The 24,691-nt window shown below is 41.5% G+C and overlaps 1 protein-coding gene across 2 annotated transcripts in view; it reads left to right on the forward strand.

Annotated features, from left to right (window-relative positions):
- Positions 1-24,691, forward strand: part of LOC136858637 (myrosinase 1) — a 145,291-nt gene that overhangs the window by 60,786 nt on the left and 59,814 nt on the right. For both annotated transcript variants that reach the window (XM_068225643.1, XM_067138340.2), the window contains exons 2-3: positions 1,724-1,917; positions 9,780-9,913. In XM_068225643.1, the coding sequence (XP_068081744.1) occupies positions 1,740-1,917; positions 9,780-9,913 (312 nt within the window). In that variant the 5' untranslated portion in view covers positions 1,724-1,739. The remainder of the gene's footprint in view (positions 1-1,723; positions 1,918-9,779; positions 9,914-24,691) is intronic.

The following is a 24,691-nucleotide window of genomic DNA, read 5'->3' on the forward strand; positions in this document are numbered from 1 at the left end:
TACAAAATCCCATGGCGCAACAACCCCGAATAATCATGATCTACCAAGCGAACGCTGCTCAGCCCGAAGGCCTGCAGATTACGAGGTGTCGTGTGATCGACACGACGAATCGTCTCAGCCGTTATTCTTGGCTTTCAGTTGGGTGGCTATCTGACTGTCAACAGCTCCTCAATTGTAACCACGTAGGCTGAGTAGACTTCGAACCAACCCTTGGATCCAGGTGAAAATTCCTGACCTAACCTGAAATCGAACCGAGAATCTTCGGGTAAAGGCAGGCACGCTAACCGAATACCGCAGGGCAGGCTGATTAACACCATGTTTCAACTGGTAACAGTCAGTGCAATGTTATTGCTGATTAGTTTCAGAGGTTGTGGAACACGGGTTTTAACATGTACAATCTTGATGTTCTGGAAAATTCATATTTCTTGTTGAAAATTGGCATATAAATCCACACTCCAGAATTTATTTTGCTATACGACTCTCGATTTTCCTTTTTTTTTTCTTTTTTCAAGTAAAACATACGGAAGTTCAGTAAATATCTATACACGGTGTTTGAATGATAAATACAAATGAAATTGCGAAAGGTAGGGATGACTGTACGTAGTTCGGTTTTTTATACATAATGAATGTTATGCTTTTTGAGGAAAGAGCTTGAAGTAGAGTTTCATATTTGTGAGGTAGGTAGTAGCTCCGTTTGCTCCTTGGCTTATAATTCCCGTCGTACCAGACTTCAGGCAATATGCATGCGTAAATGGTATGAAAACGTTCTGCGTACATACGTTTCCACCCGGGAAAATATTGTAATGTATGTCAGTAAACCTTAGTGATTTATCATTAAGTATTACCTGAGCTACAAACATCAACTTTTCAACATTTTTAAAAATTCTTTTTGAAATATGACATTATTTTGACGTTATGTGTATTCAGGTCTTAGCAATAACCAGCAGAAAATATATTTGTACTTGTTTCATAATTAAAGTACAGTGCCTGCATTTGCATGATGTGAACGTGGGAAACCACGGAAATCCACCTTGGGGACCTTGGGGGCTGCCTACGGTGGTATTCGAACCCACCATCTTCTGAATGCAAGCTCACAGCTACGCGACCCTAACGGCGCGGCTAACTCATTCGATATTATTATTATTATTATTATTATTATTATTATTATTATTATTATTATTATTATTATTATTATCCATCTCGTTTCGGCCAACTATGGACCAAGCCATCTCAACTGTCTCTTTCTTCGGGCTTTGCCATTTGCCCAGTACTTCAGCATTCGTTCTCGATATTGTTCTTACTTGTGCCCGTGCCTTTTCTATTTTTAGCTTCGTATTTTTTTGGAAACCCTCGCATCTTGGAAGTTTCCGTTAGGTGGGACACGTCCCGTATGCCATTACGGGTGACCTCCATTTCTTTGAGATCTGTTTCTACCTCAGCGAACCAGGCCCCTTTGGTTTTCTTGTCCTGAAAATAGCTAATGATCCGACAGGCCAGTCTTGATAGGCTCATCCGCGTCACGTGTCCACGTGAGTGAATATTTGGTTATTATTATTATTATTATTATTATTATTATTATTATTATTATTATTATTATTATTATTATTATTATTATTATTATTATTATTATTTCAAAATCTCTGTTAAAATGCGTGTTAAACTGCTATGCCAAGCTCTAGACGTATGATGGATGCCTGATTCTTTTCTAATCTCCATGTTCTAGACTCTCCGCTTCCAACATGCGTGTAAACTTGGCAGGATGGTCTTCGCCTGGCGTGATCGCAGCTCTGATGCAACTAACACTTCTTGTACTTTGCTCAGCTCAGAGTAATAACTCCAACACTCGCTTCCCAGACGGCTTTCTCTTCGGAGCAGCCACTGCAGCCTATCAAATTGAAGGTGGATGGAACGAAGACGGTAAGACAACATGCCAATTTGTGTTAGTGTCATGTGTATAATACTCTTTCTATTCAGGAAAACATACTAAGTAGAGATGGCACTGAAAAATGTACTTCCAGAGTACTTTCAACATTCTTCTTCTCTTGGTGCTTCATCCCATCTGGATGTTATTGATTATCATGGCTATCCGACACGGCCGGAAAAACTCCAAACTATTGGGTTGGTAGGAGTGTAAACACCTTGTTTTGGAAATCAACAAAAAATTCCTATATTTTTACAAAATATAGGAATGATTCTAACTTGTGCCATTGACAATATTGTTGTGGGTCATTTTATTCCATGAAATAGTATGTACCTTCCTAATAATTTGGCTTCCATTTGGAATTCAGGATCCTCGTGATCACCCACAATTTGTGAACTGATGTCATCTTGGAAGATATACACTGACTTAGCAAATGTCTTGGGATAGTCACCTAATAGCGTGTGGGGCGAACTGCAGTGAGACGCTGTGGAAGTGAGTTGACAAGTCCCTGGTAGTCCTCTGGACGCAGTTGACACCAAATCGTTTGCAGAGCGGCCGCCAATGCTGGTCTATTCGTGGGTGCAGGATCCATGGCACGGAGCCTGCGTTCCAGGACATCCCAGATATGCTCGATAGGGTTCATATCGGGGCTTCTGGGTGGCCATGGTAGTCGTTGGACCTCCGCTGCATGTACCTAGAACCATTCCCGGGCGACGTGGGAGCGATGTGATGGCGCGTTATCATCTTGAAACACCGCAGAACCGTCTGGGCGCTGGAAGGCCAAAAATGGGTGGAGATGGTCTTCGAGCAGCTCAACATACCGCGTACCATTCAAAATCTCTTCCAGAACAACTAGGGGGTCCATTCCGTACCAGGAAAATGCACCCCAGACCATAACAGAGACACCAGCGTCCTGGACCGCACCTTCGAGGCAGGCGGGATCCATCGCTTCATGTGGTCTGCGCCATACGCGGTGCCTCCCATCGGCATGGTGCAGTTGAAATCGTGATTCGTCGGACCATATCACGTTACACCATTGTTCTAGTGTCCATCCCTGGGGACTGGCGGCGATTGCGCGTCGTTGTGCCCGATGACGTCGGGTTAACAGTGGCACCCGTGTGCGGCGCCGGCTCCCATACCCCATAGAACCCATGTTCCTACGGATTGTTCACTAGGAGACGTGTCTAGCACGGCCTGTGTTGAATTGAGCCGGGATTTGTTGCACGGTTGACCGTCTGTCACTATTGACAATCCGTCTCAGATGTCGCCGGGCACGGTCATCGAGGGTGGCTGGACGGCCGGTCGCTCGTCTGTTGTGGGCGGTGACACCCGCATTCAACCATTCACGATACACCCTGGGCACGGTTGATCGTGTGAAGCCGAATTCCCGCACCACTTCCGAAATCGCACTTCTGATCCGTCGGGCACCGACCACCATACCCCGTTCGAACGGTATCAGCTCACGACGACGTTTCATGTTACACCTGTCACATGCACAGCCACTGCTCACAAGGTCTCCTATACAACTGCCGCTGGCACAGGGGGCGTGTCGTGTGCAGACAACACACCTGCGCATCAGTGCTCCGCTATCTCATGACATTTGCTCAGTCAGTGTACATATATTTAGGAATATTATGAACAGAACTATGTTTTAAGTAATGTATTTTAGAATCAGCTCTATAATAATGTTTAGAACAGGCCATAATATATAGGAAATGCGTATTGGGGACATAATAACTGAAAAAATTAAATAATATGCAACTTTTTTCAAAAAATCCTAAACTTACACTCCGCGGTGTAGGGGTAACGTGCGTGCCTCCTACTCTGAGGCCCCGGGTTCTATTCTCGCCCAGGTCAGGGATTCTTACGCGCATCTGAGGACTGGTTCGCGGTCCTCTGAGCCTAAATGATTACAATTGAAGAAGTATTTGATGGTGAGATTGCGGCCCAGGTCTAGGAAGGCAAGAATAACGGCCGAGAGAATTCGTCTTCCTGACCATACAACACTTCATAATCTGCAGGCCTTCGGGTTGAGCAGCGGTTGCTTTGTACGCCATGGCCCTTCGGGTCTGTTGCGCCATAGGGTTTGGTTTTATTTAGGAAGTTGCTTTAATTAAGGAGAATATGAATGGTCTGTCCTGCAAATGTTAAATTTGCTAAATTCATAATCTATTTTCTCAAAAATTACTTAACCTGACTTAATGAAAATTTTGCAGGTTACTTATACATGATTGATGTACTTACTCCCCTATTTTTATTGAGTACATATTCTAGGAGTTATGCCAGGTTTTTACAAGTTTTACTTATATTTTTTTGTGTATTTTTCTAAAAATATACAGCTATCCCTACAACTCTAGAGGTATATTGTCAGAAGAGTATTATAAATGAACTGTGAAACTCTTTTATAATTCCTAAAAATGGGTTCTTTGTCTGAAAATGAAAAGTTAAAACACAAGATCCACAGTGCACTAACACAACAGCACAAACAATGAAAAAATTACACACGTTATACCAAGGATATCGTATGCACAATGCAAACAAGAATCACAACGGATGTGCCAGTCTTACCGATTCATGCAGCTAAGTTTCCGCTAGAATTTAAATCAAACCACAGCCTTGTAGACGTTGTGGTTCTCGAGGTTAATTTTTAACTGAACAACGGTTTATGAAATCAAAAAATGCAGCTAATTGAAATTAAATAAAATATACTTTCACGCACCCAAATTTAATAAATCGTACATCAAATTAATCAGAAAAATTACAAATGATGTTTCTGAATAAAATTAAACATTTTAACAAAATTGTCATTTATACTCCCCTTAAATATATAGAAACATAAGTTGCTAAAATAATATGTTTAAAGTTCATGAACATAACAAAAAGTAACAAGAACTATTGAATGGAAATTTTTTGATATCGAATTAGTCTTCATCACTGACATTATAATTGGTATTATCAGCATTGGAGGACAATAATTTGTTATGAAGTACAATGGCAGGGTGCCTTTCATCTATACCTAGTTTCCTTACCAATTCTCTTATAATATCATAATTCACTTCCTTTACATGGTTGTGCAAAGCGAGTAGTTCTTTTAAAAGGGTGTGGGTGGGGGGGCATTTCTTACCCTCTCTAAGAGTGTGTGGAAATTCACAATGATTAGTTATGAATGGTGATACCGACAGCTGATGCATTTCAAATGAATGTTAATTATTTTCTTTTCTGTAAGTCCAATTTGTATTTGATGATCAATTTAAAGGCATATTTCTAGTAGTAAACGTGTCAGTCCCTGCCAAGAATTTGGATCTGACCTACCAGCACTTCGAAGAAAATATTTTTATATTCTTCAAGTAGAAGTATCAGTTCAGTTTCCCTAAGCATTCTTTTAACTCTCCCAAAAATTCGATCAACAAAAAAAGAAAAATTCTGTCCAAGCACAGGAAATATTCTCTGTAAATATCTTCTGTTGATCACGAAGCGTGTTGCAAAGTTTGGGCTGGAAAGAATTGGGAGAAAAAATACGAGCTGCTCGACTAAGTGGTATGTTCCAAGCTGTCAGCGGAGAGACGGCGTGGATGACATTACTACACGAATAAGTTTGAGTGGCGTCTTTAAAAGTAGGAAAGATCACAATATGAAGATAAAGTTAGAATTTAAGACGACAAACTGGGGCAAATATTCATTTATAGGCAGGGGAGTTCGGGATTGGAATAACTTACCAAAGGAGACGTTCAATAAATTTCCAGTTTCTCTGAAATCATTTAAGAAATGGCTAGGAAAACAACAGACAGGGAATCTGTCACCTGGGCGACTGCCCTAAATGCAGATCAGGATTGATTGATTGATTGATTGATTGATTGATTGATTGATTGATTGATTGATTGATTGATTGATTGATTGATTGATTGATTGATTGATTGATTGATTGATTGATTGATTGATTGATTGATTGATTGATTGATTGATTGAAGCTTGCTAGTAACGTCCCCAGGGCTCAATATATCTACACTAATATTATAAAGAGGAAAAATTTGTTTGTTTGTAACGAATAGGCTCAAAAACTACTGAACCGATTTTAAAAATGTCTTCACCTATAGAACGATACATTGCCAGTGAGTAACATGGGCTGTATTTTATTTTCAAAACAATTCGTTGTGGGGGGACACGGGGGAGAAATGTAAAAATAATAGGCTAATATAGGCAAAATATCGAATTTGTCATATAAGGACAAGACAAAGCTCAATTTAATCCTCTTGACGCAAAGAACAAAACTCGGTAAGCCCTACGGGCCCGAAAACCATGTTTTAAGGCCCTAAAACCAACCGTTACGGAGATATTGGCACCACACTACCCCTGCTCTAGGAATCGGATAAAGAAATGAACTACCGTAACCATGGCAACGTCAGCTCCAGGATTCTAGAGCAGTGAGATTATGTATGTACGTTTGGCCATAGCTGCCAACCAAAATTGGTACAAATAAGACTTAATATCTGGAAAAAATATACTGTTGGGTAAGGCACTCATAGGACTCCTTTGGGCGGGGATGGAAAGGGGGTGAAGTACGAGTATAAAAATCTTACTATATATAGAAATGGAAGAGTGTGTGTGTGTGTGTGTGTGTGTGTGTGTGTGTGTGTGTGTGTGTGTGTGTGTGTGTGTGTGTGTGTGTGTGTGTGTAAATGATACATCTCCTCATAAACCATTGGAGCAATTTCAACCAAACTTAGTACACGTATTACTTACTATCAGGAGACGATCACTGTGGGGGGTAAGCCATCTCTAGCGCCCTTAAGGGAGGGGGTCAAGGGGGGTTAGTTATAATAATAATCGAGAATAGTGTCGAATTCATAGTTTTCGGGGTCGCTGAATTGAAAGTTTTAGGTAGGGAGCAAATGGGAAGGGGGGGGGGATATATAGAAATAATTAAAAACAGTTTCGAATTGATAGATTTCAAGGTCTCTGAGATGAATATCTACAATAAATCACAGAAACATAACATGTTACAGACATGAAAATTGATATTTGGAATCCCCTTTCAAAATGAAAGAACAGAAATATTCGTTTTCAGAATATCCATTTAACGGGGGTGGGGTGAAAAGAAGTGAGGAAGGAGTTGAATTATTTATATGATGATACATATCTCAAAAATGAAGATGTTACATACGTTAAAATTGGTACTCGCAATTTCCTTTAAAAATGAACACACTCCTTTTGGAAAATCCACTTAAGGGGGTGAAAAGAATTTTAAAAAGCGGGTGGATTTTTAAAATGAGTATCTTCTTCTTCTATCGCTTTACCCACACCTGTGGGTTTGCGTGTGCGAAGTGTGTTGCACATGTGGATTTGACCCTGTATAACGGCTGGATGCCCTTCCTGACGGCAACCGTATGCGTAGAGATGTAATCTATACTTCTATGCTAATATATAAAGAGGAAAAATTTATATGTTTGTTTGTAACGGATAGACTCAAAAACTACTGAACCGATTTTAAAAATTACTTCACCTATAGAACACTATATTGCCAGTGAGTAACATGGGCTGTATTTTATTTTCAAAACAATTCGAGGGGGCGACGGGGGGTGATATAAAAATATCAAAATAATAGGCTAATATAGGCGAAATCGAATTGCCGTACAAGGACGAGACAAAGTTTTAAGGCCCTAAAAACCACCGTAATGGAGATATTGGTACCACACTACCCCTGCTCTAGGAATCGGATAAAGAAATGAACGGCCGTAACCATGGCAACGTCAGCTCCAGGATTCTACAGCAGCATGTACGTCCGTAGTACGGCGAACAGCGGTTGCCGACGGGCCTCCGTTTTTACGTACTGGCTTAGGTTTCAGCATTTTGCGGAGTCTGTTACTTATAGTTTAAACTATTTTCTATCAAATCATGGAGTAGTAGGATCACTGATGTTATTAGTGCCGATATTTTTGTCCACTTTTACGATCATCGTAACCATGAAAACAACCTATATACTGTACCCAATTGTCAACATTTATACTCAGATTCATTATATGATGTGCGACATGAGTGACAAGCCCAGAGAATTATAATTCTAGATAATTATAGTAGTTTATTTCATGCATCACGTATTTCCTTGATCATTTGTAATAGTTACGAAATGTCGGATCAAACAAATACATTCAATAATATTTATATTTGTGGTACTATCTAGCGGAAGTATACTTACACTGAACCTGCAGCTTTGTGAAGGGAGCAGGTATAAAAACATGGTAGCAAAAGATCTTAGAGGTCGACGCTAATTAGGAACTAATATTTAGAGGCCCCCATGAAGAAAAGAAGAAGAAGATACACTATAATTCCAAACATGACAAATAATTTCTACGTACTTATAAATACACCAGTGATATACATATGTAATGAAGTCGCTCACACCGATAGTATGAGTAACTAAAGCCAGTTTCTGATAACCCGTACGAAGAACGGGTACTTCTGCTAGTAATTTATATTTTGAGCAATGCACCTATCGCAAAATAATTTGATGTTTTAATTCCTGTACTCTCAGTACAATATTTGCTATTTGCTTAACGTCGCACCAATACAGGTAGGTCTTATGGCGACAATGGGATAGGAAATGCCTAGGAATGGGAAGGAAGCGGCCGTGGCTTTAATAATGGCACAGCCCAAACATTTGCCTGGTGTGAAAATGGGAAACCACGGAAAACCATCTTCAGGACTGCCGACAGTGGGGTTCGAACCTACTATCTCCCGAATACTGGATACAGGCCGCACTTACGCGACTGCAGCTATCGAGCTCGTTGGTACAAAATTTGGAAAAGTGGTGGAAAACTGCTTTGAAGTCCCTCTGTTTGAAGAAAACGAGCTTACCATAAAACTTCGTCCACCACGACAGTTGGGTACTTAGCGTGACTATGTAGAGCCTTCCTATTGCCCGGGTACAGATATGACTGGAAATAAATATGGTGCGGAAATACGTCACATTGGAAATAATATCAATCGCTTTCCAAACAGGGACAGACGTTGTTTTAGAGATAGAGCCCTCTTTTTTACAAACTGGGATTATCTTCCCAATGTGCAAGGACTAAAAGAAAGATTTTTAACATGGACATGTTTATGGGCTAGGGGGGGCGTCATTCTGGAATTAACGTCATCAACTTACTGTGGACAGTAATCCGACACAGTGGTAACCAGGCAATCAGCGTTCGTCATCTGTCTACACGAACGCAAATTGGAACAGCTATAAAATGTCTTAGTAAACATGGGTCCGCAGACGAGCCGTTTGTGAAATAATTTAGAACATTTGCTTACCATACACCACTGACTTGATTCTGTGTAAACGTTATCTCTTTAGGAAAAGATACTAATACAATATTAAGAAAAGTTATTAGATACTTTAGTATAAGTGCAGTTAGTTTTAATGAACTGGGTTCCGCCTGAAATAAAAGTTGCACACAGTATGATCGGGGAAGCGGAGGGGTCATAACCCTTTCGATATTATCCTATCATAAAAAACCGCAGTATTAGCTGAGGCAAAATCCTGTTGAAAATCGAAACTGAGTCAGTGAGTCAGCATGAGGTTATGAATACACCGCTAAGAGCGTGCATGTGCATGTCAACTACCGGCCCCACTGGGAGCGGGACACTCTACAACACTGAGGCCACTTTCACCTTCTTTCAGCAGCAACGGCCATCATAGTGACATCTAGGCTCCAATTCGTGTGTATACACGGAGCTTCCGGATACTGTTGATCAAGTCGTGTAAATCTAATTGCACACAACCTGATCCTAATGTTTCTGTAGGAACTTCCTAACTCTGGAAATGATTCGTTGGAAAAATGACTGCATTCTCGTGTGTGATCCCACTGTGTTTTAGGCAAGGGAGAGAGTATCTGGGACCACACGATGCATACACAACCGAACTTCACGGCTGATGGACAAAACGGAGATGTGGCGTGTGACTCATACCACCTATACAAGGAGGATGTGAGGTTACTTAAAGAAATGGGGGTAAGTATTTCTGCTAAATATGGTTCTTTGTACTAATTTCATAGGTAACAAACCCTTGATATGTACCAAATCCTGTTAATTGTTTCCCTACAATTTAATTTAGGTTAGATTACGAAGGGAAGGCCACTGCATGACATAGCACTGCGACCAATTAGATCTATTATGACTTCCCCACTTTAACCTCCCTGTAGGACTCCACAGGAAGCGATGAAGCTATGAGGCTACTAAGAAGGTCGTTAGAGGGTTCAATTAAATCAGTTAAACAAATCGATTCTTTTACAGAATGGAATTAATTCTCTCCCTCTGAATGGTGCTCTACATGATGTCTTAAGCCTAAGCCCGCAAAGTGTACCTCCATCTTGATCACGCTTCATAAATCCCCTATTCCTAGTAAATTCTCCCTTCTCAGTGAACCGTTCCCAACTCTAACAGAATAAAACGTCTTACGAGTATTGTTTGACAGTATATAGTTATTTGTCTCCCATATACAAAATATCACTTCAAGTGCGATGTCACTCTTCGGTTTGCTGTATAGATTTTCTGACATCAACGATATCCACGCCATCATGTCCTACTACGTATCTTGCATCCTACCGATTATTGAATTAGCTTCTTCCGTTTGGATTACCTCTTCACCTACTAATCTTAGTCATATTTGCCGCGTACAGACATTCTTCTATACCACTATGAGTGCCAGATTGTCGAAACTTCAACAGCAATCGGACACTGAAAAAAAAACTTCCCCGCTAGCTAATCATGGGAAAATAGCCGACCTTAAATTTCTATTTAACGCAATTAACGGTTTCGTCCTCCTGAATCTGTATTGCTCATTACCCTACATGTCCCAACTCGCAAAATCAGGATAAATCCCCCTCCACCGGGCGAGTTGGCCGTGCGGTTAGGAGCGTGCAGCTGTGAGCTTTCATCCGGGAGATAGTGGTTTCGAACCCCACTGTCGGCAGCCCTGAAAATGGTTTTCCGTGGTTTCTCATTTTCACACCAGGCAAATGCTGGGGCTATACCTTAATTAAAAAAAGGCCACGGCCGCTTCCTTCCCATTCCTAGGCTTTCCTAACCCATCGTCGCCATAAGACCTATCTGTGTCGGTGCGACGTAAAGCAAATAGCTAAAAATCCCCCTCTTTCATGTTCCTTTTTCCCGTCTTTCTCATCATCATCATCATCTGTTTACCTTCCAGGTTCGGCTTTTCCCTCGGACTCAGCGAGGAATCCCACCTCTACCGCCTCAAGGGCAGTGTCCTGGAGCTTCAGACTCTTGGTCGGGGGATACAACTGGGGAGTATGACTAGTACCTCGCCCAGGCGGCCTTACCTGCTATGGTGAACAGGGGCCTTGTAGGGGGATGGGAAGATTGGAAGGGATAGACAAGGAAGAGGGAAGGAAGCGGCCGTGGCCTTAAGTTAGGTACCATCCCGGCATTCGCCTGGAGGTAAAGTGGGAAACCACGGAAAACCACTTCGAGGATGGCTGAGGTGGGAACCGAACCCACCTCTACTCAGTTGACCTCCCGAGGCTGAGTGGACCCCGTTCCAGCCCTCGTACCACTTTTCAAATTTCGTGGCAGAGCCGGGAATCGAACTCGGACCTCCGGGGGTGTCAGCTAATCACGCTAACCACTACACCACAGAGGCGGACCCCGTCTTTCTCAATGAATTTTATTTATTTACATTCCAACCCTCCTTTACTCTTTACCTTCTGACAGGAACTTGTATGGTTTTTTTCTTCGTATGCCTCTTTTAATCGAATCTTCCTTAAGTTTACCTAGTTCCTTTTCTTCTTCCTCCCTTTTTCTTCCCTTCTCATGGCTTCCCCATTTATCGTAGGCTTACATAATGGTTTATTTTATACTTTACATGTACTTTTACTTTCACAGTGAAAATTATCGCATTGAAATTAACTGTAGATGAACATATTACATTACTACCGGTGATTAATTCCACCATTCGTTACACATTTCAGATTTCCGAAAACACCTTTATATGAATGAATGTAAAGCTGATCAAGATGCTTATCTTCTTAAATTCATGGAGGTTAGAAAACCTGCAAGAAGAAATAGGGACCCTGACTATGGCAGTAGATTTAACACTGTATTCATTAAGTACATAATTAGAAAGACAGATGGCAGGTTAGTTTATGTTTGCGCTTATTCATTTCAGAACATCACAGGGGCATCACGTGATAGACTTGCACGCATTGCGCGGTTCTTTCTAAGAACTGGAGGGAATCCTGGTGAGAATCGTGGGGGTTCTCGTGTTACGGAAGAAGACAAGGAAACTACGGACGCATTTATTCATCACATATTGAAATATAAGTGTAGGTAAAGCCACTATAGTCTCAATAAGTGTACACGAGCGTATTTGCCTCCGGACCTTAATATCAATAAAATGTACATTCAGTTCTGCAAAGAAAGAGATTTAGAAGGGAAATCAAAATGTTCAATCTCAAAGTACAAGCAAATTTTCTATGCGAAATTCAATTTAGGTTTTGGGAATCCACGCTCAGATACATGTTTGACGTGTAAAGAACTTTTATTGATAAGTAAATATACGAAAAATGACGTTGTAAGGAACAAGGCTCGTATTGATTAAAAATTACACAAAGCACGAGCTAATAAATTTTTGCCATACTTAAAGAAAAGGATGATAGCCATGTTGATGTTATATTTGACATGCAACAAAATCAACCCATTCCTAAAGTATCTATAGGGGAAGCATTTTACCTGAGGCAAGCATGGTTATATAATCTTTGTGTCATGACAAATGAAAAGCGACTGGACAAAAGTATTTTCTTTTATACGTGGTTGGAGACAGAAGGGGGTCGTGGAGCGAATGAAATAGCTTCGGGTGTAAAAGACTATCTTGAGCAATTAGAAAATAATCTTCGCAAGGAAGGGGCTATATATAAAAACTCAGGCTATTTTCAGACTCTTGTGTATCCCAAAATAATAATAGTATTTTATTAGCATCTGTGGCACGTTTCCTCGAAAAGTCTAAAGTTTTCACATCAGTTGAACATTATTTTCCCATTCGAGGTCATAGCTTTTTTGCCGCCAGATCGAGTGTTCGGGAACGTAGAGAAAAAATACAGAGAGAAAGAAGAGATTGCATCGCCTATGGAGTATCATAGCTTACTCAGTGATCACGGATAAGTGATAATACTGCAAAAAGAGTGGAACATCTATGATCTGAAGGCAAAATCAAGAAAGATTTTGAAAGGGAAACTACCTTTCAACATCACGAAAACCCGCATCATTCAATACAGGAAACATGAAATCTTCAAGGTACAAGTCGCTGTTCGATACACGTGCAGTGGTGAATCAACCATTGTAGAAATACTCAATAAAGGAAAGATTTCCTTCAAAGAAATGGACTTGGCTCTAAGAACGGAAATAGTAAATCACGTTAGTTAGAAAAAGAGCCAAGATATGGCAAAATTAATGAGGTTCATACAAATACCTGGCGAAGCTAAGGAATTCTATGAAGCTGTTCTTACGGGAAAACATACCAAGAACATGCTGAATGTAAGTGATGTGATAGAGGATACAGAAATTAGGGAAACTGATTGAGAAATAAAGAGGCCTAGTCAATAAAGACAGAGATTCATTAATTTTATATCTGATAAATTTTGAAACACTGGTATCGTATATTTTATTACCACTACCATTCTTCATTTATAGTATTGTGATAATGTCCGTGTGTAAATTCTGACATGTTTTTGAATTTGTTTTGTATATGCTGTGGAGGAAATTTTTACTCAATAGGATTATGCAATGAGCGAGTTTTGAAAAAAACGATCATTTTCCCCTACCTTTTTTTTGTAAAAACTATTCAAGTTTGTGCTTTTGGCTATACTTATATTAGATGTTACTAACGAATAAATTATTTAAGATGTACTTTGCCAAATTATCCTTTTTACTCTATTGTATAACCAGTTTTTTGTCTCTCCTGAAAAATTATGATTTTGCAAGAAGCGAGTTTTGAAAAACGGCCCCCTTTTAAGTTTTCATTCTGGTACTCCATTGTAAATATCTGTTTTACTGCGGAACTGCGTAATTCGGCATCTCACTCTTTTGATTAACCGAATAATAATCATAATCATAATAATAATAATAGTTCCTGAACCATGGGCAACGGCTGAGTGGCCTAGTAAGTGCTCCTGACAGTCGGGATACCAGTTGCTACGGAATGGGAGTGGGCATCTCGGACATATTCTGACGAGGGAAGTACCCCAGCTCGAACGGCTAAAACCGACTGGAAGTGCGCTTAACATACGAAGATATGTCTATTCTACTACCCATCAAGGGCATTTATCTGTAAAACTACGCATTAGTGTACAATCAATGGTTGGAATTTACGGCGTACAAAGATTGCAGACACACAATTCGCAGCAGGAACTACCGTGCAACAGGCACTTCGGACCATTACAATAACAAGAAACATATGTGGTGCAGTATCATTTGGCAAAAGGTTGATCACGTGTTTGCAACACATACAGTACCGTGATGACATAGTCATCTCTCCCACAACAGAAGATACTGTGTTGTCCTTTATTCGACGTCGAAGTGTAAATGTGGAATTTCAATGAAATGATTAAAACACAGCGGAATGGAACAGTATGCACACTTAACGAGGGAAACATGTGGACATACTACATTATTTACAATGTTCCCGCATTGCAATAGTCTAAACTCAAATGCCACGGTGATCACATTATCCAACGAAGCAACAGGAACATCCACATCATAACCTGCTCTTTGCCATGCGTATGTTAACAAACAGTAAGTCTGTATCTCGGTGCAGATAGTTGGTTGTAGATGACGGAGAGAAGACGGATGATGAAGTATCGATCATGTAACGTGGCCTGCGTGGTATGTGTTTGAAAACGTACAAAATCAGCACGGCGTCTGACATAGAGCTTGCATTGCCTAAAAAATATACATCCAGATGTTGACAGCATTTGGTTGTCTTTGGTGGCAATATCTTTAATGTAATATCTTTATTTGGAAAACTTTCTTTAATGACGCTGTAGTCTTTGTGTCCTGACCAGGACCAGGGCCGAATTAAAGAAGCTCTTCATATGTGCTTTAGTTATTTTTCCACATTTACTCGCTTCGACATGCATGTTCCGTGGACACATTGTTGTCAGTTTCTTTGCAACCTGCGGACCAAATGTTCCATCCTTTTACTGCAGAGAAATGTAAAGCTTGTTCGCTATTTTGCCATTCATGAACACAGCCACATCAATTGTGTAATTGTGTGTAGAACTATGCACAGACTGTACCAGACCAACTGTTGATTTTTCCCCTCTGTTTGAAAGTGTTGCAGAAGACGTTAGTTCATAAAAAATTGGCTCTGATAACTATTCCACATGCATTCCTTCATTATATTCCCACCTTGAATAAACATGTTCACGTCTGCCACAAATGTTTCTGCTGTTTGTGTAATAACATGCTCTTCCTCAATCTCCTTGCGAACCATGAATACGAAATATTATATTCGACTTTAAAGGCCCTCAAAAAATGCAACGAAGCTTTAAAATTGTCCAGAGAAACTGCTCTAACGGCCTCCAGAGCCCACGCTTGAATTTGCCAGTAATGAACCACTGATCCATTATCTCTAACTCTGTCAAATTGTGCTTTTACAGACTCTTTTAAAGCCTTCAATTTTAATGTCTTGTTTCCCGTGAACAGACACGGGTCTTGCCTTTTGCGCTTCACATAATATAAAATTACCTTGCAGTTAGATTTCGACCTAATGCAGCTATAACGCTTCATTAGTTTCTGATAAGAATTGTAACTGCGATTATAATAATCCTCATAAATTTTGCCTAAAGTTCGGTCATCAATACTCCGTATAACACTTGTTCCTACATGTTTTGGGGATGAAGGAGCGAAATCACTGTCACGTGTCTTTCCTTCCGTTGCTGGATTGTCGGTACGGTTCGAACCCTCATACTCATGTGCTGTTTCTTCCACGCCGTCCGCCTCACAGTCACCATTACTATCCAATGTGTCGGTATGTAGTTCTTTTACAGATCCATTGTATTTCTGCGTTATGATATGTTATAATATGCATGCAAATGGCCCGTCCTCCACTCCACTTACATCTTCACTATCCAGTGTGTAGCGTCGGCAAACCCATTCGCGCAGCAACTTCATAACATTCACAGGGTTGATTGTCTTCCACCTACTCATGTCGGACGTTTGTGTGTGCACTATACTACGACACACTGCAACTGACTAACAGGCATTGCGTGTACAGCTCCAATGCAGCGCTGCCTGCGCGCTGTCAGATGGCGCTGGCGACCGAACACGTACTTTTACAGATGAATGGCCTTGATAGCTATTAACATAGGTACAACTGTATACTTTAAGCCCACTTTCTGTCGGTTTTAGCCGTTCGAGCCGGGGTACTTTCCTCGTGAGTCGTGGCTCTCCTTGTGCTCAGGCGGCTAGGACTATACAATCCACCGGTGGTCCATAACCCGTTAGAGGAGAGATCCTCACTTGGACTAGGTGTAAGTAGGGTAGGATCCTGCTTCATGAATTTACCGAGCTCAGAACATTTTAAGCAAGCCTCGGACCTATGGGAGTAATGGAGTCCCACTCCCATTTGACAGGCGAGGGACTCCTTTGGAGACAAATTGGCGAACGAAATGGAATTCGATGGGGAGCGATCAATATTAATGAGGCTTATGGAAGAGAGAAAGTAGAATGGCTGAGTCAGCAAAGAGGATGAATCGTGGATGTGCTAGGAGTAAGTGATATTCGGGTAAGGGGAGATAACGAGGAAGAGATGGGAGATTATAAAGTGTACTTGACGGGTGTTAGAAAGGGAAGGGCAGAGTATGGGGTAGGGTTGTTTATCAGCAATACCATTGCACGCAACATAGTTTCTATTGGGCACGTAAATGAGCGAATGATGTGGGTAGATTTGTCAGTTGGGGGAATTGTGTCCGTGTATTCACCATGTGAGGGTGCAGATGAGGATGAAGTTGACAAGTTTTATGAAGCATTGAGTGACATCGTGGTCAGGGTCAACAGTAAGGATAGAATAGTGCTAATGGGCGATTTCAATGCGAGAGTTGGAAATAGAACTGAAGGATACAAAAGGGTGATTGGTAAATGTGGAGAAGATATGGAAGCTAATGGGAATGGGAAGCGTTTGCTGGACTTCTGTGCTAGTATGCGTTTACCTGTTACGAATACATTCTTCAAGCATAAGGCTATTCACCGCTACACATGGGAGGTTAGGGGCACCAGATCCATAATAGACTATATCTTAACCGACTTCGAATTCAGGAAATCTGTTAGGAATGTACGGGTTTTGCGGGAATTTTTCGATGATACAGACCACTATCTGATCTGTAGTGAACTAAGTATCTCTAAACCTAGGGTAGAGAAAGTGAAATCTGTCTGCAAACGAATGACGGTAGAAAATCTCCAGGACGAGCAAATTAGACAGAAGTACATGGATATGATTAGTGAGAAGTTTCGAACAGTAGACAGTAAGCAGGTTCAGGATATATAAATAGAATGGGTGGCATACAGGGATGCTGTAATAGAAACAGCAAGGGAATGCATAGGAACAACTGTGCGTAAATATGGGAAAAGGCCAACATCTTGGTGGAATGATGAAGTGAGAGCAGCTTGCAAACGTAGAAACATGGCTTATCAGAAATGGCTCCAAACAAGGACCGAGGCAGCCAGGGATTTGTACGTAGATGAAAGAAACAGAGCGAAACAAATAGTTGTTGAATCCAAAAAGAAGTCGTGGGAATATTTTGGTAATAACCTGCAAAGGCTAGGTCAAGCAGCTGAGAAACCTTTCTGGACAGTAATAAAGAATCTTAGGAAGGGAGGGAAAAAAAAGGAAATGAACAGTGTTTTGAGTAATTCAGGTGAACTCATAATATATCCCAGTGAATCACTGGAGAGGTGGAGGAATATTTTGAACATCTTCTCAACGTAAAAGGAAATCATCATGGTGGTGTTGCGAACAGCCAAGCTCATGGGAAGGAGGAAAAATGATGTTGGTGAAATTACGCTTGAGGAAGTGGAAAGGATAGTAAATAAACTCCATTGTCATAAAGCATCAGCAATAGATGAAATTAGACCTGAAATGGTGAAGTAGAGTGGGAAGGCAGAGATGAAATGGCTCCATAGAGTAGTAAGATTAGCGTGGAGTGTTGGTAAGGTACTTTCAGATTGGACAAAAGCAGTAATTGCAGCTATCTATAAGCAAGGGAACAGGAAGGATTGCAACAACTATCGAGGTATCTCACAGATTAGTATACCAGGCAAAGTATTCACTGGCATCTTGGAAGGGAGGGTGCGATCAGTCGTTGAGAGGAAGTTGGATGAAAACCAATGTGGTGTCAGACCACAGAGAGGCTGTCAGGATCAGATTTTCAGTATGCGCCAGGTAATTGAAAAATGCTACGAGAGGAATAGGCAGTGGTGTTTATGTTTCGTAGATATAGAGAAAGCATATGACAGGGTACCGAGGGAAAAGATGTTCGCCATACTAGGGGCTATGGAGTTAAAGGTAGTTTATTAAAATCAATCAAAGGCATGTATGTTAGCAATTGGGCTTCAGTGAGAATTTATGGTAGAATGAGTTCTTCCTTCAGGATACTTACAGGGTTTAGACAAGGCTGTAATCTTTCACCTTTGCTGTTCGTAGTTTACATGGATCATCTGCTAAATGGTATAAAATGGCAGGGAGGGATTCAGTTAGGTGGAAATGTATTAAGCAGTCTGGCCTATGCTGACGACTTGGTCTTTTGCCGAAAGCCTGCAGTCTAATATCTTGGAACTTGAAAATAGGTGCAATAAGTATGGTATGAAAATTAGCCTTTCGAAGACTAAATTGATGTCAGTAGGTGAGAAATTCAACAGAATTTAATGTGAGATTGGTGATACAAAGTTAGAACAGGTCGATAATTTCAAGTATTTAGGTTGTGTGTTTTCCCAGGATGGCAATATTGTAAGTGAGATTGAATCAAGGTGTAGTAAAGCTAATGCAGTGAGCTCGCAGTTGCGATCAGCAGTATTCTGTAAGAAAGAAGTCAGCTCCCAGACGAAACTATCTTTACATCGGACTGTTTTCAGACTAACTCTGCTTTACAGAAGCGAAAGGTGGGTGGATTCAGGATATCTTATTCATAAGTTAGAAGTAACAGACATGAAGGTAGAGAGAATGATTGTCGGTACAAGCAGGTGGGATCAATGGCAGGAGGGTACTCGGAATCAGGAGATAAAGGCTAAGTTAGGAATGAACTCGATGGATGAAGCTGTACGCATAAACCGGCTTCGGTGGTGGGGTCATGTGAGGCGAATGGAGGAGGATAGATTACGTAGGAGAATAATGGACTGTGTTATGGAGGGTAAGAAAAGTAGAGGGAGAACAAGACGACGATAGTTAGACTCAGTTTCTAATGATTTAAGAGGTATAGAACTATATGAGGACACAGCAATAGTTGCAAATAGAGGATTGTGGCGACGTTTTGTAAATTCACAGAGGCTTGTAGACTGAACGCTGAAAGACATAACAGCATTTAATAATGTATGTATGTATGTATGTATGTATGTATGTATGTATGTATGTATGTATGTATGTATGTATGAATAGTATTATTATTATTATTATTATTATTATTATTATTATTATTATTATTATTATTATTATTATTATTATTATTATTATTATTATTATTATTATTATTATTATTATTATTATTATTATTATTATTATTATTATTATTATTATTATTATTATTTAATCTCCAAAGTACTGTGAACCCTATTTTACCATAATATATGTTAGGGTTGTATTTTATACGAAATATACAATTGCTCTGATAAAATTCAATACATAAACAGTAAAATAGACCTACATACAGCTTCCACGCCCATAATCTTGCATCCTTCCTATGATATGTGCAATCCTTAATACTAGAGTACTAATGTTTAAAATACCAGATCATAATATATAAAATACATATGTTAAACAGCTGATAAGCAGACAATATCAAATTAAATGTGTTTAAATACATAATCAATAAATTCTGAAAATTGAATAGAGTAGCATATTTTATAAAATATGAAATTTAGTGGTTTCTCGAAATAGCAAGTTAACTGCCACTTCAAGTTAACAAATGCACCTTAAGTTCCAAACGTGCGTTCTCGAAAGCAGGACAGTCGAACAGAATGTGTTCAGTTTGAATGTCTTCAGTGCAGAAGCACTGTGAGCCGTTTTGTGTTGGAATTTTGAATCGCTCGAAGTAAGCATTGAATTTACAATAACCTGAAAGCACTTGAGGTAAATAAAAATTGCACACTATACAGGGTGAAGCGAAATTCGCGCACTCGGGCGTCGCATTGCGATTCCTCACATGCCAGCAATGAAAAAATGTCTCTCACAAAAGTTCGTCCCGCGAGTTTGTCAGGCAGAAAAAGGACGTTGAATAGTGGCAGTCTGGCAACACTGTAACCACATGTACGGTAAGTACCTCTGTCAGCAATAATTATCTGTGCTGTACAGTTGGTGCATAGAGTTTTGGGTTGGCATGCAGGAGGTCGAGGGTTCGATCCTAGGTTGAGGCGCAATTTTTTTTACTTATTTCCATCGGACATTACATACTGTAATACAATAAGACACCAATGATCTCATAGATTAGTAGCAACTATTATTCTTGCCTCTTTCATTACATTTCGTTAGGGCTTACGTTACCAGTAGGCCTAGCAAATTATTTGTTGTGTTCATCATCATCATCATCTGTTTACCCTCCAGGTTCGGGTTTTCCCTCGGACTTAGCGAGGGATCCCACCTCTACCGCCTCAAGGGCAGTGTCCTGGAGCTTCAGACTCTTGGTCGGGGGATACAACTGGGGAGAATGACCAGTACCTCGCCCAGGCGACCTCAACTGCTATGCTGAACAGGGGCCTTGTGGAGGGATGGGAAGATTGGAAGGGATAGGCAAGGAAGAGGGAAGGAAGCGGCCGTGGCCTCAAGTTAGGTACCATCCCGGCATTCGCCTGGAGGAGAAGTGGGAAACCACGGAAAACTACTTCCACGATGGCTGAGGTGGGAATCAAACCCACCTCTACTCAGTTGACCTCCCGAGGCTGAGTGGACCCCGTTCCAGCCCTCGTACCACTTTTCAAATTTCGTGGCAGAGCCGGGAATCGAAACCGGGCCTCCGGGGGTGGCAGCTAATCACGCTAACCACTACACCACGGAGGCGGACTGTGTTCAGCGTTACAAAATGTTGTAAATGTAGCTTCTCTTCCTTCATCACGGCGTCACTTATATCGCTGCATACTGAGTGTCGCCGCTCCGAGCTTTCTTCACAAATCTTTTCTCCAAGACTTGCGTACGATCTAGTAGGCACAGCTTTATGCAACGGGTTCTGGTTGTAAAGGGCGTCCACAAGATCCTCCTCCAGAAAGTCTGGTTCAATACCATGAATGATGAGTCTAGAATTTGTGTGCTTTGGTATTATAGCCGTCATGTCCGGGGAAGTTTCCTGAATGCGACTGACTAGGTTCGTGCATTCATCATGATTTCTTAAATCGAATAACACTCTATTTCTAGTTTTCTTCACTTTATTTACTCCTACATTTAGAGAACTGGATTTAGTTGTAGCTTTCAATAGGCGTAATAAAATAATTAATTAATTAATTAAATAAATAAATAAATTAATTAATTAATTAATTAATTAATGAGTGTATTACAGAAAGCTCTTCGCATGACTTCACATTCAAGCAATTTCATCTTCGTTTATACATAGTATAAAGTAAAGTCAGTCTGTTTTCTCTGTCTGTTGGAAATTGCTAATCTCAGGAAGTAATGAAGGGATTTTATTCAAGTTTTCACCAATAGATAGAGTGACTTTCGAATTACATTTATGTGCATATAATTAATTCATATAGCCTACGTTGTGTATATTTCCTTAAAGCGCTTGCGATGTCAACCATTTTCTTTGTTTGCCACACTTCCACTGGCACTGCCTATGTTGACTGCAAGAATGGTCGCGCTGAGAAATAATGTAGACTGTGAAAAATTCGTTGGTTTTGTTTCATTTAAATCTACGACATGCTAATATAGAATACAACACGGCAAATGCTAACAGACTACGCGTCCTACGCAATAATTACATTATAAAAGAGAGGACCATTTAGAGATTGAAAGAACGGAAACAGTCTTCATTCCAACGGAACATCCCAAGAGAGGTATGACATAGTGAATAGTGTATTCCACTTAAATATACATAAATTATTAGCTCTCATTAATTAAGCTCATGTATTTGGTGAACCACACTCCTTTATTTACACGGTCGAATGGCAGAAACGTGTCTTACCACACATTCATTTGCTAGTGAAAATGAAAACCTACAACCTGTTTTCCAGTCTTACCGGGCGAGTTGGCCGTGCGCGTAGAGGCGCGCGGCTGTGAGCTTGCATCCGGGAGACAGTAGGTTCGAATCCCACTATCGGCAGCCCTGAAGATGGTTTTCCGTGGTTTCCCATTTTCACACCAGGCAAATGCTGGGGCTGTACCTTAATTAAGGCCACGGCCGCTTCCTTCAAACTCCTAGCCCTTTCCAATCCCATCGTCGCCATAAGACCTATTTGTGTCGGTGCGACGTAAAGCCCCTAGCAAAAAAAAAAATCCTGTCAGTGACCGGGTCAGGGATGTGATGAATGAACCAGATATAGGCTATTATTACAAGGGTGTCGCCACTCCCAAGGTGATACACTGACTGACAGAGCAAATGCAACACCAAGAAGGAGTGGTCAGAACTTTATGCCAATTGCAGGGTAGACTGACGTCACTGAGGTATGCTCATGATGTGAAATGCGCCGCTGTGCTGCGCACGTAGCGAACGATAAATGGGACACGGCGTTGGCGAATGGCCCACTTCGTACCGTGATTTCTCAGCCGACAGTCATTGTAGAACGTGTTGTCGTGTGCCACAGGACACGTGTATAGCTAAGAATGCCAGGCCGCCGTCAACGGAGGCATTTCCAGCAGACAGACGACTTTACGAGGGGTATGGTGATCGGGCTGAGAAGGGCAGGTTGGTCGCTTCGTCAAATCGCAGCCGATACCCATAGGGATGTGTCCACAGTGCAGCGCCTGTGGCGAAGATGGTTGGCGCAGGGACATGTGGCACGTGCGAGGGGTCCAGGCGCAGCCCGAGTGACGTCAGCACGCGAGGATCGGCGCATCCGCCGCCAAGCGGTGGCAGCCCCGCACGCCACGTCAACCGCCATTCTTCAGCATGTCCAAGACACCCTGGCTGTTCCAATATCGACCAGAACAATTTCCCGTCGATTGGTTGAAGGAGGCCTGCACTCCCGGTGTCCGCTCAGAAGACTACCATTGACTCCACAGCATAGACGTGCACGCCTGGCATGGTGCCGGGCTAGAGCGACTTGGATGAGGGAATGGCGGAACGTCGTGTTCTCCGATGAGTCACGCTTCTGTTCTGTCAGTGATAGTCACCGCAGACGAGTGTGGCGTCGGCGTGGAGAAAGGTCAAATCCGGCAGTAACTGTGGAGCGCCCTACCGCTAGACAACGCGGCATCATGGTTTGGGGCGCTATTGCGTATGATTCCACGTCACCTCTAGTGAGTATTCAAGGCATGTTAAATGCCCACCGCTACGTGCAGCATGTGCTGCGGCCGGTGGCACTCCCGTACTTTCAGGGGCTGCCCAATGCTCTGTTTCAGCAGGATAATGCCCGCCCACACACTGCTCGTATCTCCCAATAGGCTCTACGTGGTGTACAGATGCTTCCGTGGCCAGCGTACTCTCCGGATCTCTCACCAATCGAACACGTGTGGGATCTCATTGGACGCCGTTTGCAAACTCTGCCCCAGCCTCGTACGGACGACCAACTGTGGCAAATGGTTGACAGAGAATGGAGAACCATCCCTCAGAACACCATCCGCACTCTTATTGACTCTGTACCTCGACGTGTTTCTGCGTGCATCGCCGCTCGCGGTGGTCCTACATCCTACTGAGTCGATGCCGTGCGCATTGTGTAACCTGCATATCACTTTGAAATAAACATCAATTATTCGCCCGTGCCATCTCTGTTTTTTCCCCAACTTTCATCCCTTTCGAATCACTCCTTCTTGGTGTTGCATTTGCTCTGTCAGTCAGTGTATTAATGACTGATAAATGCTATGAAATTATAATGAAGAGTGTTGCTGGAATGAAAGATGACAGGGAAAACCGGAGTACCCGGAGAAAAACCTGTCCCGCCTCCGCTTTGTCCAGCACAAATTTCACATGGAGTGACCGGGATTTGAACCACGGTATCCAGCCGTGAGAGGCCGACGCGCTGCCGTCTGAGCCACGGAGGCTTCAATTGCCAGTATTGCTTGAAAATAAAATCAGATCAGACCAGATCGACGGCATAATTTCAGCAAAGTTGCCAAGAAGAAAAGATGATCTAGTATTGTTTACTTTACAAAGGTAAAAAATTGAGTGTATCCTCCTATTCAATACATCATATATTCCGTCAATACGGAATGATTCTAATATATTGTGAACCAGTATTGTTGGACATAGTATTAAGACACTTAATTCGTGGGCCATCTACGGATTTAAGCTCCAAATCCCCACTGACGGAAGGTGCTTAAAACAGTTCCCCAAATCATTTCAAAGTAACACAGCGACAGGTGTTTGTGGTCAAATTCAAGTATTTGTTATGGTTATCCAAAATATCGGAGGTTATCGCCTG

This window comes from Anabrus simplex, chromosome 1, assembly GCF_040414725.1.
Source record: "Anabrus simplex isolate iqAnaSimp1 chromosome 1, ASM4041472v1, whole genome shotgun sequence".
Classification (NCBI taxonomy): domain Eukaryota; kingdom Metazoa; phylum Arthropoda; class Insecta; order Orthoptera; family Tettigoniidae; genus Anabrus; species Anabrus simplex.